This window comes from Pseudopipra pipra, chromosome 7 (genome assembly GCF_036250125.1).
Source record: "Pseudopipra pipra isolate bDixPip1 chromosome 7, bDixPip1.hap1, whole genome shotgun sequence".
In the NCBI taxonomy this organism is placed as follows: Eukaryota; Metazoa; Chordata; class Aves; order Passeriformes; family Pipridae; genus Pseudopipra; species Pseudopipra pipra.
The window spans coordinates 23,643,745-23,659,253 of NC_087555.1; the positions used below are offsets into that span (position 1 = coordinate 23,643,745).

The window sequence follows — 15,509 nt, forward strand, 5'->3', positions numbered from 1 at the left end:
CGGGCCCCTGGCGAGCAGGCGGCGCAGCGGGGCCCGGAGCCCCGGGGGTGCCACCCCGCGCCCACTCCACCGCGAGGGAGCCCCCGCGGGTCGTACCGCGAAGGGGGGTGAAGGGTGTGCAGCGGCCCGGGCACGTCTCCGGGTGGCAGCGGGGCTGCCCCGGGGGGCAGGTGTCGGCGGGCACTACCGACGGGGTGGGCTGCGGGGCTCGGCAGGGGGGAGGAGGCTGCGGGCGGCCCGGGGCAGGTTCCACGGGGAGGAGGAGAGAGAGGGAGGGCTCTGGGAGGCTGGGACACGGGCAGGGTGCGGTCCTGGCGGTTCCCGGTCCCGGATCTCTTCAATTTCCCCTCTCACTCCTGCCCGGGGAGCGGAGGCAGCGGCGGCTCCGGCTCCGGCTCCAGCCCCGCCGCGCTGACCGCCGAGGCGCAAACCGCGGAGGGCTCCGGCAGCGCCGAGCCCCGCGCCCCGCGCCCCGCAAGCGGCCGCTCGCCTGCCAAAACAAACGGCCCTTCGCTATTTATTGCCGCCGCCGAGCCACAGCAGCTCAGAGCGGGCCGACGCCAGCCCGCCGCACCGGGCAGCCGGAGCGCACCCGCGCCGGGCAGCCGCCGCGCCCCGCCGTCGCCGGCACCGGCACCTGCCCGCCGGCTGCGCGCCGCATGGGGAGCCCCGGGGCGGGCGGCGGGAGCGACGGCCGAGCCTAGCGGGGAACCCGGAGCCGCCGGTGCCCCGGGCCGCCCCGGGGCCGCCGGGCGCGCCATGAAGCCGGCGCGGCTGCTGCTGCTGCTGAGCGGGTGCGCGCTGCTACTGGCGCCGGCCGTGCGCGGCTGCGGGCCGGGCAGGGTGGTGGGCAGCCGCCGCCGCCCGCCCCGCAAGCTCATCCCGCTCGCCTACAAGCAGTTCAGCCCCAACGTCCCCGAGAAGACGCTGGGGGCCAGCGGCCGCTACGAGGGCAAGATCGCGCGTAACTCGGAGCGCTTCAAGGAGCTCACGCCCAACTACAACCCCGACATCATCTTCAAGGACGAGGAGAATACCGGCGCCGACCGGCTTATGACCCAGGTATGGCCCCACCGCCGCCCGCTTCTACCCCCGCGCCGGGCATCTGCGGGCACCGAGGCTGCTCTGGAGCGCCCTACTCCCCACTATCCGGGGACAGTGCGACCAGCAGCACCCGGCGCTGCGGCTTCCCCGTCCTGCCCTGGGTATCCCGATGCCCGGCCCGGGCTGCCGGCGGTGCAGCGAGTGCATCTTCCTTCGCCGGGCGCTGCAAAGCTCTGTCCCTTCGGTTGCGCTGTGCGCGTCGGACAGCACGCTGCGCCCTGGTACGGCAGCACCCTGCTCCCGGAGCCGGCAGCACCCTGTCCTCCCAGATGGCAGCAGCTTTCCCCACTGCCCCTCGGAGCCTGTGGCACCCGTGTCTGGCTGCACCCCGAGGTGTGCCCTTGTGCCTCCCGAGCTGGCAGCACCCTGCAATGGTGCCTCTTAACCCATGTCCCACTGGCCCCCGAACTAGCAGCACCCTGCCCTGGCATCAGCCTGTCCTGGTGCCCCATGCCACACTGCCCCAGATCCAGCAGCATCCTCCCACATCCCCCCGATCCAGCAGAGCTGTGCCGCACTGTTCCTTGGTTGGGCAGCGCCATGACCCGCTGCACCCATCCTGTCTTTGCCCCTCTGCTCTGCCTACCCACTGGCAGAGCAGGCAGTCTGCCTGTTGGATCTGAGGGACAGAGCAGAGCCTGGTGTGTTGGCAGGGAGGAGAGTAGGCTCCAGGAGTGCTCTTGCTGACCTTGTCCCCAATCTGACACTGATGCAGTGCCCCCTCTTTCTGCACGTCTCAGGTGGGATGGTGAAGGGTGCTCGATGGGGACTATTTGCTGCACTCAGGGATGGGGACAACCTGTTACTACAGTCAGCTTACAAGTGCCCTGGGCCAGCAGGAAGGAGGTGGGGGGGGATGACACAGAGGACGGCAGAGAAGGGAGGGTGATGCTGGACGAAGGTTACTCCATGTTTTAATATTGCCAAGAGAATGCCTGAGGGTTTCAGGAATGCAGATAAGGAGCTGCACGGCCTTGCTAAGAAACCTGGCCACCAGCTTCAGCACTGGGTTACAGCCCGAGTGAGCTCCTGATGAAAGTGGGGGGGAGCTGGTGCTGCCCCTCTGACCACTGCACTCTCCAGTCAGGGGCTGGTGGGTGAGCGTGGGTGGCTGTGATGGCAGGCACTGAGAAAGGCTCTGACCGGGGTTTCTGACTGAGGTGTTGATAACATTGGGAGGAGAAGCTGCTTGCATGCTGGCTTGACATCTCTGCAACTCTATGTGTCCTGGAAGCAGATCCCTTAGGGCAGGGACCATGGTCCAGGGTGGTTCTCAGGCTGGGGACTGTAGCAGAGGATCCCCTGCAAGGCATCACCAAGACTGGGGATTTGCACAAGTTGTGGTTGCTGGTGACTGGAGCCCTAGGTTTAGGCTGGAATCTGCCTCCTCTGGGGAACAGCTTTAAGGATACTCGAGGAAGCAGTGAGCTCCTCTGGTCCATGCACCGGGGAAGTAGGTGACATCATATTGCTTGAGTTGGAGGCAGGAGAGTGCTTCTGGCTCTGTTGTCCTGAGAGTGCTCCCACCACCTGCTCTAACCCAGCCAGTGCCTCTCGGTGCCCTTGGGAGAGGGAGAGTTCCATGTGCCACCTACCAGCCTAACATTTCCCACTCTACTGCTACATTGCTGGCAGAGTACCTGGAAGCTCCCTGGTCTTCTTGGAGTGCCCAAATGAGGGTTCTTATTTCATCAGGGTCCCTGACCACCACACATCCATGCCCAGATGGGTACCACTGTGCCTTGGGCAGCTCTGCAGGGAATTGTTCCCCTTGCTATGGAGGCAGCATGATTTCTAGTAGCTTGCTGCCATTCCCACAGCCCTTTGGGCTTGTCCTATGGCCCCTGACTGTGGGACATACCCCCAGACATGGGAACTCTGGCTCTGGCACCATGTCCTGTGTTGCTATGGGTTGGGAAAGGCCATTGACCCAACTCCTTGTCCCTTCCCCCAGTGCACTGGCTTTTACTGCTGTTGACTCACTTCAAACCTGTTTTCTTTCCCCAAGTCCAAGGGTCTGGGTGTCCCAGGCAGCCGGAAGATGCCGCCTGCTTAGAGGAGTGGGTAGTGCTGCTCTCTGCCCGCCTTTCCTTTATCGTTTCATCTTCCTCAAGAATTCCAGTGTGTTTGCTCTCACTGGTCCCACTCGGAGGTGCTGAGATAAGGCTGGAGGCAGAGCATGCCTCACCTCTCCCCAGCAGCCTGGCCCAGGAATGTCTTGGGTCCCCTGCCCCCATGGAGTCCCAACCCTAAGCCTCTCCCTACCCCAACCATCACTCCTTGCAGCCACTGTTTGCCCAACTGAATGGAGACCATGGTACCAGACCTTGCAGTGGCGAAGACTTTATCATGGAGACCTTGGAATAGGACTTTTGGCTTCCTTTGGGAGAAACCTCACTTGAGGAGGAGATGCTAGTAGGACCCCTCTTCTCCTGGCCAGGCTCTGGACATGGGGGAAGCTGTGACCAAGCACACTCCATTCACAACACCTCTGCTGAGACTGTGGTCACACCTGAGTGTCCTGCATACCTCCCCTGAGATGATCCTGAGGTCCCTTCTGGCTGCGCCCCATCTTGGAGCTCTGCTGTTCCTTCCAGACCTGCTGCCTTCTCTAAAGAGGTTTGGCTTGCCCCATAGGACATAGTTCTGTCCCCAGTCTGAACTCGAGAAGGGAGATGCAAAGGTTGGGCCATGGGTAGAACTTCTCTGCTCAGCCCAGCCCAACATCCCCAGGGTCTTCACCATGACATGTATGGGACAGCAGAACCACCAGCTCAGCGTGGTCATATGGGGCTCCGTTCTACATGTGACCTGGCGGTGCCCCGTCATCTGCACCACTGCAGGGACAAGCTGTGTTCTCCCTGCAGCCACCATCAAACACGGACCCTGTGGATGGCCCATGCTTATGGGTTTCTTGGTCCCTGCCTACCTGTCTATGCCAGCAGCAGAGCTTCTGGGTAGGCAGTGCCCATCCCTACCTGCTTCTTGCTGCCCATGCCTGCTCCCTGACCATTGCTGCCTGCTCCTTGCCCATCCCTGTACATCCCTATCCTTTGTTGTCTTCTCTCTGCCTCCTGTGCCTGCTCCCTGACCATCCCCACCTGCTCACCCTTGCCTATCATTGCTTGCTCCCTACTTATTTTTGCTCATCCCTGCCTGGTCCCTCCTTATAGTTGCTTCTTCCCTACCCATCGATGACCCTTCCTTGTCCACTGCTGCCCTGCCAACCCGTGCCTGTTCCCCACCCCTTACTACCTGCTCCCTCCCCGACCTGCCTGTGCCTGCCTGGTCCTTGTCCATTGGTTCTTGTTCCCTGCCCGTCCCTGCCGGTCCCTGCCCGCGCTCTGACACCTGCTGGCCACCAATGGCACCGGCAGAGCCGGGGACAGGGTGCTCCGGGGCTCTACCTGACGCTGTCCCTGCTTAGGGGAAAAGGCTTGGAGGGTCTCCGTGTTTCTTTGAGGGCAGAGTGCCCCTCGAGGACAGAAGGGCTGTCAATGAGGGCAGGAGGGGTGCCCAGAGCGGGGTGCTGGCGCGGGAGTGGCAAGGGGATGCCTGAGTGATGGCTGGAGGATGCAGGGGGGCATTGCATTGCCTCCAATGCTGAACTCCCTTACTGCGGGGTCTCGGTGGGGGTGGGGGCTTTGGGAGCAGCTTGTGCCATGTGCCAAGTGTCACCACGGTGGTGCTGGATGGGGACAAAAGTCACTCCCTCCCTCTTCCTCCTCCCCTCACCTAGCAAACTGTTTGTCCAGCACCTTCCTGGCTTATCTCCCCACACCCAGGGAGCTGTGGGATGACGGCAGATCTCATGTGGGGCAAAGGCCTGCCTGGCACTGCCCTTCCCAGGGCCCAGACCCTGCCAAGTGCAAACGGGTTTCCCCAAGAGCAGCAGCACCCACCTTCCTGGGATGAGAGCAGGTGCTTGGGGATAGGCACTCCCTACATTTTTGGGAGTGCAGCTCCCTGCAGAAGCAGTGCTGGGCCATTTTTGAGCCCAGGGATGTAGCCTGCATCAAGTTTTAAAGCTCTGGCTCATGCTTGCTGTGGCTGTCTCAATGACCCATGACATACTGTGGTGGGGAGTCCCAGTACTGAGCTGGACATCATGCAAAAATGTCCCCAGGTGTGGCTGTTTTTTAAGCTGCTGTCCAGTCATTTCATTTAATGCTTCCCAGAACTGGCCTTGTGCATGATAATGAATGCTCTGTCCTTTGCCTTGATTTTATGGGACTCTTCAGGACCTCACAACATCTCCTTTCCGGGCTGCGCAGCCCTAGTCTGTTCAGCTGGGTTTCTGTAGAAGCTCCCATATTGCTTTTCCTACACTTTTTCTATGTCTCCTCCATCCCTTTAGCAGCAGGACAAGGGACCAGAAGTGGGAGCTGTACTTATGCAAGTCAAGCAGACAGTTTTGGACCCTCCCTGAACTTCGGGTGCAGCTGGGGGATGTGGAGCAGTGCAGAATGAGGCTGGGAGGACTGCAGGACAGGCATTTGGGACTGGCATCCCTCTGCTTGCTGGGGAGCATCACCACAGGGGGATGAGGCAGGGCATTTATCTTGCTTGTGTGGCCACTCTGAGCACCAGGTCTGGTGCTTTTAAGATCTGCTACTGTTCCTCAGCCCAGGCTTTTCACTCCTCTTGTGGTGGGCAGAGGTGAAGGGGGCTTCACATCCTTTCTATTCCAGCACAACAGAGCTCTTGAGCAGTTATGGCACTACCCATGTGAGCAGAGGACGAAGCTGTGAGGCTGCCCAGTGCTGTGTCCTTGTTACTCAGTACTTGAGGAGTCATACCAAGCAGAGCTGTTCTGAGGACTGGGCAAGTTGTTTTATTTGTGCCTGGGGATAGTGCTAGGGACCCTGGGCCATCTTCCCAGCCAGGAGGCAACAGAACTGAAGCTCCTGCATCCTCCTCCTTTCCCAGATGGGAACCCCTGGTGTGGTGCACACCTCTGCCAAACAGTGGTATCAGGCACTGCAGGGAGTCTGGAGGGCATGGGATAGACAAGGCACCTCATGTTCTCAGATCTTACTCTGCTGGACCAGCCCCCAATAGGCCTGAGGGCCCAAAGAGGCTTAATGGAAGCATGGCGGGATACAACCTGCCAACCAGGCAGCTAACCCCTCTCTCCAAAAAGCTTTTACTGACTCTGTCCCTCTGCCCTGCAGCGCTGCAAGGACCGCTTGAACTCCCTGGCCATCTCTGTCATGAATCAGTGGCCAGGGGTGAAGCTGAGGGTGACAGAAGGCTGGGATGAGGATGGGCACCACTCAGAGGAGTCACTGCATTACGAGGGCCGAGCTGTGGACATCACAACCTCAGACAGGGACCGCAACAAGTACGGCATGCTGGCTCGCCTGGCTGTGGAGGCTGGTTTTGACTGGGTCTACTACGAGTCCAAAGCACACATCCACTGCTCTGTCAAGTCAGGTAAGACAGGGGTAGGGGACAGTGAGCAGGGCCAGGGGCCAGACCCCCTCTTGCAGCATGCCTGGGGATCTTGGCTGGCTGGGTGAGGTGCTCCTGCAGGGGGTGCTGGCTCTTGCAACCTGATTTCCCTATCTAGGCCAGACAGTCAGGTGGGGAGTGAGTCACACACCTGTGGCCAGCAGTGCCATAGGGCAAATTCCCCATCTGGCTCCCATAGACCTACATCCTGACCCACTCTCTCTACTCCCCTCCTTTTCTTAGCCCACATCCCCTTCTCCCCAGCTTGTCTGCCCAGTCTGCCCATCGCATTTGTCTCCATGCCTCTGCCCTTGCAGTCCCTTAGTGCCCATACTCAGCCTTATTCAGCCCTGCCCTCCTCCACTGCTGCCTGCTCTCGAGCATCCGCTGTCCAGCAGCATCTCTCCAGCCTTGCCTAGCCAGGGATGGGGTCAGAGACACCCAGACAGGAATAGGCCAGAGTGCCTTGGGATCAGCTTTTCACTGTGCAGCACCATCTGCGGAGGGGAGCAGAGCTGGGTGGTGCTGTGAGGGGCGCTATCGTCGCTGGTGGCGTTTGCTTCCCTCCGTGCGGTGCATGGGGGGCAAGGAGGGAGCTGCTCTCAGCTGCCCGTGGCCAGGAGGGGATTGCGTAGGGTGCAAGGTCCCCCCAGCCCGGGCAGAAGCAGCCCTGCCCGGGATGCTGCGCTCGCCGGAGCGGCCTCGCTGGCTGCGGGCTGCAGAGGGCAGCAGCGCCCCGCGCACGGCACCGGCCACCGCCGAGAGGGGACCGTGCTATTGCCCGTGTCTCGACAAGCTGGGGAGGGCTCTGCCTGTGCGTGGGCTTACGTGGACACAGAGGCAGCCTCGGCGGCTGCATGCACAGCCCCCCGTGCCGCAGAGCCGTGCCTGCACGCGGAGCCCTTGCACACGCAGGCACAGAGGGCTGTGCCAGCACACGCACGCCCACACCCCTGCCCGCGTTCCCGTGTGCCACACGCCGTACCGCGGCGGTGCCGGGGCTGGTGCGCCGATGCTGCTCTGCGCCTCTTGTCCCCGGGCTCGGCTCCCACCGCGCTCTGCCTATCCTACTGCCCTAGCCCGCAGCCAGCGGCTCGACACCCCCAGACGCCAGCCTGGCCCCCCGCGCTGACCCGCTCCCCCGTGCTGATGCCAGGACGGGCACAACACCACCCGGCGATGGAAGTGGGGCGGCCGCGCCATGGAGAGGGAGTGATGCGCCCCCGAAGAAGAGGGACAAAACGTGGGAGAAGGACCAGGGCTCCTGTGCCCCGTGGCTCCCTGTGGGGCTGACCGGAGGAGTGGGGCCAGGCTCTGAAGCAAAGACAATGACCCCGGAGCCTTGGGGCTGGCCAGAGGAGTGTGGCTGTGCCCCTGGAGAAGGACAGAGGCTCTTGAATCCTGGGATGTCCCCCCGGACCAACCAAAGAGGGATGCCATGACCCAAGCAGCAGACTGGGGCCCTGAGGCCCTGAAGGGCTTCTAGAGGCTGGTCATATTCCCCTTGCTCTGCAGCAGCTCCTCAGGGCTCTGGGTCCCCCATATTTATCCCCAAGGTCTGGGGAAACCAAGGGTGCATTGCGGAGGCTGTGGGGTACACATCCTGATCCCCGCAGAACTGTGTACAGAGGGCAGCTGGGCTGCCCCTGCCTCTAAGTAAATGGCTTTTATTTTTGTATGGATGGCCACACGACCTGTTGTATTGTATTGTGTCTCCTCGGGTCCTCCTCTGCACCTGCATACCCCTCCATGCCCAGCATCTATGCCTTCCACTTTCTGCCAGATGCCCCTCTCACCCTTCTGCAACCCCTCCCCACAGCTCTGCTGCCTGCCACAGGATGCAGGGTGCATGATTTGGGACCTGGCCTTCCAGGGCAAGGACAGGGCAGACACTGCACCTCATCTGAGCAATAAAAGGATTCTGTCCCAGAGATGGATGCCTCTCTTCATGGGCCTGGGGGCTGGGATGTGGCTCTGCCCAAAGCTGGGGAGTGATGGGAGCTGTGCCACTGGGGTCGGAACACTCAGGGATTAGATGAGGGTGTTGGGAGAGGGTCCTGAGAAGGGCTTAGAACTCAAGGATGGAACTGTGCAAGGCTAGAGCAGGACCTTAAGGTGAGATGCCACTGACAGATGGTGGGAGGGCATAATATAGACACTAAGATGGGGGTTGCTGGGACTTGAGGGAACAGGGCAGCTGGGGTAGATAATCACCATTTCTTGGGAAGCCAGGGTTACCCTGCTAAGTGCCAGGATGGACCCCTTGTGACACTTGGTGACTTGCTGCATCTTTTCATCTGGGGAAGGGTAGGACCTCTGTGACACCATCTCAGAAGATAAGCCCCAGAGAGTTTGGGTCCTTTACCCTGTGGCAGGGAAGCCCTGCCCAGGAGGCTGGTGACTTTTGCCTGATAATGGCCACAGGTTGTGACAACTCCCTGCAATCTAGAGAAGGGGGGTTGGCTAGCATAAGTGGTGCAGGGTTGAGCAGGTGGTAGAAGGAGCAGTGCTGGGGAAGGACACTGCATCCTGCACTGTTCTTGTAGCAGCCTCCCAGGTGGTACTCAGGACCAGCACTGCAAGGAACAGAGATGCTGTGTGTATGCAGACTGAGACCAGGCACTTTGCTCCTCAGCCTGCCACTGCTCAGGACTCTGCCACTGCTTTTTCAAGCTTCAGGTGCCCCCTGGCACTGACTGTCTTGCACATTTGGAGCTGTGGTTGTGTCCCGTTCCCCCTGCTAGGTTGGTTTTGTGACCTGGCTCTTTAGAGCAGACCCAATGCCCTGATACCATGCTGGAGCCCCCAAGTGTCACCTCAAGTGACATGGTGGCTGGGGACTAGGTGCCTAGGGGGGCTAGATTGGTGGCTGGGAGTGTGTAGGGAACACACTTATATTTGTGATGCCAGGACCGGGTTATCCCTGGGTGGGCAAAGCTGGGCAGCCAGGGAAGGTGTCCATGCCTTGTGGAAGGGTGATGCTGAGGCTCTGGCTAATGGGTAACCCTCCTGTCCTCTCTCTCCCTGCGCAGAGCACTCGGCCGCTGCGAAGACAGGGGGCTGCTTTCCTGGGAGGGCACTGGCAACGCTGGAGGACGGTGCCCAGACACCACTGTGGGCACTGCGGCCGGGCCAGCGAGTGCTGGCAATGGACGGGGCGGGCAGGCCCACCTACAGTGACTTCTTGGCTTTCCTGGACAAGGAGCCCCGTGCCCTCACCACCTTCCATGTCATCGAGACGCAGGAGCCGCCCCGGCGCCTGGTCCTGACGCCCACCCACCTGCTCTTTGTGGCAGAGAACGCTTCAGCACCCACCGCCCACTTCCGCCCCATCTTTGCCAGCCTTGTGCGCCCTGGACATTTCGTGCTGGTGGCCGCAGGGGGAGGCAGCTTGCAGCCTGCCAAAGTGGTGGGGGTGCGGGACCGGAGGGACGTGGGAGCTTATGCCCCGCTGACACGCCATGGGACACTGGTGGTGGATGGTGTGGTGGCCTCCTGCTTCGCCCTGGTGCAGGAGCAACAGCTGGCACAGCTGGCCTTCTGGCCACTCCGGCTCTACCACAGCCTGGTGGGGTGTCCAGAGGCACAGGGTGATGGTGTGCACTGGTACTCAGGGCTGCTCTACCGCCTGGGCAGGCTGCTCCTGCCCCCCGACAGCTTCCACCCACTGGGGGTACCCCGGGCGGAGAGCTGAGGGTGCACCACAGCTGCGGCCAGCACTGCTGGTGGAGGTGGTGGCTGCAGGGTGACTCACTGGGGGCCAGCATCCCCTCCCAAACCTGGATGCCCATGGGGAGCTGCCTCCAGCCCTGCCTGCTTGGGGTACAGCCACCTCCTGGTCAGGGGGCACTGAGGCTCCCCGGCTTGCCTACTCCATGCCCAACCCCCCTCCCCTCCTGTTTCTGGGGGCAGGGGGGAGGCAGGAAGGGCTTCCCCTGGGACAGGGGGATGCCCCAGCTGGATCCACATGCTGCTATGTGTGTGTGTGTGTGTGTGTGTGTGTGTGAGATGTGTGTGTGCATGGGCTGAATTAGCTAATGATGGAGGTCTGATCAAGGAGTGGGGCCTGCAAGAGAGAGCCGTGGCTGCTACTCCAGGACTCCCAGACCATCTGCACCCAGGGGGGAGGCTTTGGGAGAGGGGCCTTGGGCCCCTTTCCTAGGCAACCTGGGTGGGAGGGCAGGCAATGCTGTTTCCACCTCTGGGACATGGTAGATAGCAAGACGGTGGTCCAGGTACTGGGACAGCTCTGGCGTGAGAGCTCTGTCTTGGTGACACAAGTGCCACTGGAGTGATAGACTGGGGAGTGGGATGTCAAACTCTGCAAAGCGAGCACTGTAGCCACCCAGTTGGTCATGCCCATGGGGCTCCTGTGACAGCATGGAGGGCTTTGGCTGCAAAGATGGGTCTGTGGAGGCAAGCACATGGGCAGGAGGCTGCAAGTGTCAGCCAGATATGGGCACACACTAGTAGGAGTAGGGGTGGGGAGAGCAAGGGCTGCAGCCCCAGTCTGCTGGAGCCTGGGGAAAGAAAGCGGCAGGGAAGACAGCAGTCCCTCCCTTGCCTTCCCAGCATCCTGCCCTGAGCTGGCTTAGCCCAAAAGCCTGTCCCACGGCAAAGCTAAAAAAACTCCTCAAGCTTCAGACCCTGCCTGGCCTGACCTCCACAACCCACCAGTACCCCAAAGCCTCAGGGTAACTCATTGCTGCTCACCCACTCCTGGGACCTGCAGGGAGTTAGAGCTGCGGCCACAGTTCCCCCCCTCCAAATCCTAGCTGGAGCCTCAGCCTCCCCTAGCTCCACATTAGCAAAGGTGAGAGGGCTGAGGGGGACTCTGACCCACATTCCCCCTGCAGCATCACGCGTCTTTATTTATTTATCTGCTCTTTGTATGTACCATAGAGGCAGCGTGGGCGCATGCAGGCTGAGATGGGAGTGGTGGGGGGAAAGCTGTTTGGTTGGGGGGTAATTTTTTTTTAAACAAAAAGCAGAAATTATTTAAAGATTATTTTAAAGCACAGCTTTTTTGGTGATTGTTGTCCAAGACGAAGTGAGGGAGTGTGAGCATGGCCGACAGCAGGTGTATTTTTGTCTCTTCACTGGATGTACCTTTCCTTATTAGGGACACGGCCCAATAAATCCATCATCTCCCAGGAGGGAGCTCTGAGCTCTGGTGTGGAGAGGGCAGGCAGAGATCGGGGATGCTTAATGTGCCCATCATAGCTGGAGGCTGTGGGTTTGACCAAACTGTTATTGAGGCCACCTGGAAACTAGAGCAAGAGGAGTAGGATGTAATAGGTATGGCCAATGCAGGACTACCAGGACACCTCTCTATCCCAGTTTGGACCCATCACCCCAGCATCCATCCGTGCTGGGACACCTTTCCCCACCATTCCTATCACCGCTACACCCACCAACCCAGTCCTACCAGAGAAGATGCACCCCATACCCTGTAGACAGGGTTTCCGATGTCACTAGTGCTAGTCACTGCTGACTGTCCCCTCACCCTCTGCCAGCCCTCTCGCCCCTCTACCACATCCCCATGCCAGCAGAAGGGAAGATCACCAGCCAGCACCCCACAGTGTATCCCCATACCTGTCCCACCCACACACCCTTCTGTGCACCCCCTGCCCCATCTCCAAGCTGCCCTGCCTTGGTATCTTGGGTGGGGCTGGGAGCGAAGTCCCCTCAGGGCTTTCCCTGGACCCCACAGCATGGTAAGTGCTAAGCAATTCCACAGCAGGCTGTCAGTGAGGGCCCTCATCACCATGGCTAATTTAAGGGCACTGCGAGGCGGCTTAGCTAATTTAATTAGGTTCTTATTACAAAGAAGGACAAATTGGTCCCTGTGGGGGCCATGGGGTCAGGCTTTTGAGAGGCACTTTATGGAGTGAAATTTCAATCAAGTTGTCGTCGCAGACAGGGGGAACTGGAGGCAGAGGATTCATAGGGAGACGATATGCTCTTTGGGGGGCCTGGTGGTGGTGTGGGGCAATCATCTCCATGCTCCAGTGAGCACGTCAGAAGAACTCTGCTGCATTAGGAGGATGCTGCAGGGTATATGGGGGCTCCTTTGGGGTGGAGGCAGGAAAAGTGGGGCAGGAAAAGCTCCTGGCTCTCAGCTGGCCCCAGGGCAGCGAGAGGAAGAGTGGGACATCCTTAAGTAAGATTCTGCAGTCTTTCTGAGGCTCCATTAACTCCTCCATAGCCCCATAACCCCCCATGGTGAGGATGTTGAGGGCAAAATGATGTCCAGCTGATAGATGAGACATATGGGGGTCTCTTCCTTGCCTGGATGTCCTCCCCTCTCTTGTCAGTCAGCCCCAGGAGAGCCAGGACAGCCTGGGGGCTGCCCCACTGCCCGTGGGCACCTGAAGCAGCCCCATCTCCCAGCATGCCAGTTCTGGGCGGGTCCCAGCACCACCAACCATCCCAGCTGGGCAGTGATGGATGGGGATGCTGGTGGGTGGCCGGCAGAAGGGCCGGGCTGGAGAGTCCAACAATGGATGTCTCTCCATCAATTTGTCCTCATTTCCATGTGAATGGTGGGCGGGATGGAGAGGAAGGGCATGTGGCCCAGGAGAAACCCCCCACATGCTCCCATCTGGGGTAGCATGTTCCCCCTTCCCATCCCTCCAACCCTGTCTGAGCATGTTAAACCATCTTCGACACCCCTCGGGCCTCTAATTCAGGAGAAGAGAGGTACCACCCTCTATTCAGAGCCTTGAAAAGGCTACAGGGTCTGGCGCTGTTAACAAGGGGGGACATGGTCCCTGTCCCCGCCTCTCCCGTCTGTCCCTTGCCCCATGGCCTTCTGCTGTGGCAGCACAAGCCAAACCTGCTCCCAGCTCCAGGCTGGCATGCTAAGCGCCAGGATCCCGGCAAAGGAGCAGCAGGGAGGCACTGGGGCTTGAAGAGAGGGAGCAGAGCGCCCTAAGTGCCACTGTTTGTGGCAGTTTTGGGCAGCACAGGCAGGGAGAGAGCAGAGTGGGATCCTGTGGGTCTTCAAGGCCAAACCTGCCCCTCCGGGCATGGCAGTGGTATGTCTCCAACGTCCCTGAGCTCTGGGTCCAACCAGGTCCCCATGGCCTGGGCAGTGATGATGATGGGAGGTGGGGGGTCACCCTGAAATATTTGTACCTGCAGGCATCAGTACAGCAGGTTGCAGAGATCCTTCTTCCGGCGAGGCCACACCAACCCAAACTGCTCCCCTAAAAGCCCAGAAGAAGCTGCTTAGCCCTGCACACTGCCCGCCAGCAGGTGTCCACAGAGGGAGCTGGTACCAGCTTCCCACTCTCACTTGCATTAGCGTAATTAAACTTAATGGCTTTTTGGAGTGCTTCTGCTCCAGGAGCAGAGGCAGGACCCTGTTCTCTGCAGCTTTGTTGTGGGTGGTGTCCCAGTGCCCTGTTCTCGAGCCCACAGAAGCCCCAGGAAGGTGTGTAGCGTGTGCTCTGGAACCCATCCTGCACAGCAAACTCCTCCCCCACATATTGCCCCTCTGCTCTGAGCCCCCCAGCTTCTGCCCCTCTGTCAACTTCTGTCCCCCAGCTTCTGCCCCTCTGCCCTGAGCCCCCCCCCCCTTCTGCCCCTTGTGGCACCCATGCAGGGACAATCCTGGGGACATCCCCACATTGCAAGTCTGCAGAACCCCTCTGCCTCTGTGTGGCAGCTCCTCACGGGCAGGGATTAAGGTGTTTTAGCCTCTGGGAGTCAACCACAGCCAGCTGTGCCTGTATGGACACCTTGGACAAACGGACACATGCATCCATCCCCTACACATACCTTTATCCCCTGAACAGACACCTGCCCATGACCTCACTAGTTGAGCCTGAACACCTACCAGCTCTCAGAATCACCATGCAGTCCCCCAAATTACTCCCTTTCCACTCTATATCCTTTATATCCCAGCAGCACCCAGGTGTCCCTGTGTCCCTGATCTCTGTTCCCTCCAGGGACAGTCAGGGGGACATGTACATGCCCCATTGTGACAGCACAGACACAAAGATGGAAGGACATGGGCAACCTGTGGCAGTGCCCATCTCTCCAGCCATACCCACCCCACATCTCCGGGGTGCAGAGAGCACCCTGGACCCACGGAGTGGGCTGACATCTCCCCTCATCCAGGGTGAGCCCTGTTGACCCTCCTGCTGGAGAGGCACCCTTAGCTCCCTCTCCCACAATGTAGGGTACAGAGCTAACACACCAAAGCCCACCTTTCCCTTCCCATACGCCCTCCCCAGTCATCAGGACCCACTCAGCACCCACTGTGGGTCCCCACTACAGGGTAGGCAGAGATGGGCATGATGCAAGTAGTCCCCCACCTTCCAAACAAGTGAGGGGCAGGCAGAGGCAGCTGGGGACCATGCAGGGGGCCTGGCACCAGGCATCAGTCGTTACCTCATACACTATCCCAGTATGAGACGGGGGGCTCCCAGCACCACAAGAGCAGCCAGCAGGATACACTCCCAGGAGAAACCCCACAGCCATCCGGCACTGACTGACACTGGCTGTGTGGTGCCCCAGGGGGAGTCAGGATGGGGGGTGTATGAGTATGCATCCACACGCAGGGAATGAGTAAGAATCTAATCAGAGTCCTTTTCCTTAATAAATCATTCGTCTTAATCCAACGCCCTCCCTCCTGCTCTAATAACTCCCAGCGCTGGGCCCCACAGCCACAACAATGCAGCTAATGGAACGATTTATTTTCATAATGGTGCTAGTGGGGAGAAGGGGTGGCCGGGGTGGGGGCAGCATGCTCTGGGGCAGGAGTTTCTAATTAGTGAATGAAACTTGATGTAAGGCTGGAGGAAGATGGATGCGCTTCCTGACAAGGGGCCTTTCAGCTCATCAAAGCACCCGATCAGGGAGGTAAATTAAATTATTTCTAATTCTTCACTAACCTCCAGGGAGTCACTCTTCCACCAGCAAAGGTGGGTCCATTCCTGAAA

The 15,509-nt window shown here is 59.9% G+C and overlaps 1 protein-coding gene across 1 annotated transcript; it reads left to right on the forward strand.

Annotated features, from left to right (window-relative positions):
- Positions 1-235: 235 nt before the first annotated feature.
- IHH (Indian hedgehog signaling molecule) lies at positions 236-15,188 on the forward strand. The gene is made up of 3 exons (XM_064661150.1): positions 236-1,062; positions 6,279-6,540; positions 9,591-15,188. The coding sequence occupies exons 1-3, from the start codon at positions 760-762 to the stop codon at positions 10,250-10,252; spliced, it is 1,227 nt and encodes a 408-aa protein (XP_064517220.1). The 5' UTR covers positions 236-759; the 3' UTR covers positions 10,253-15,188.
- Positions 15,189-15,509: the final 321 nt, after the last annotated feature.

What these genes read in the sequence shown, in the direction of transcription:
- IHH (XM_064661150.1), top strand. Translation starts at nt 760, where the DNA reads ATGAAGCCGGCGCGGCTGCTGCTGCTGCTGAGCGGGTGCGCGCTGCTA. An exon ending in CCGACCGGCTTATGACCCAG is followed by an intron (nt 1,063 to 6,278) that starts GTATGGCCCCAC and finishes TCTGCCCTGCAG; the next exon opens with CGCTGCAAGGACCGCTTGAA. An exon ending in CCACTGCTCTGTCAAGTCAG is followed by an intron (nt 6,541 to 9,590) that starts GTAAGACAGGGG and finishes CTCCCTGCGCAG; the next exon opens with AGCACTCGGCCGCTGCGAAG.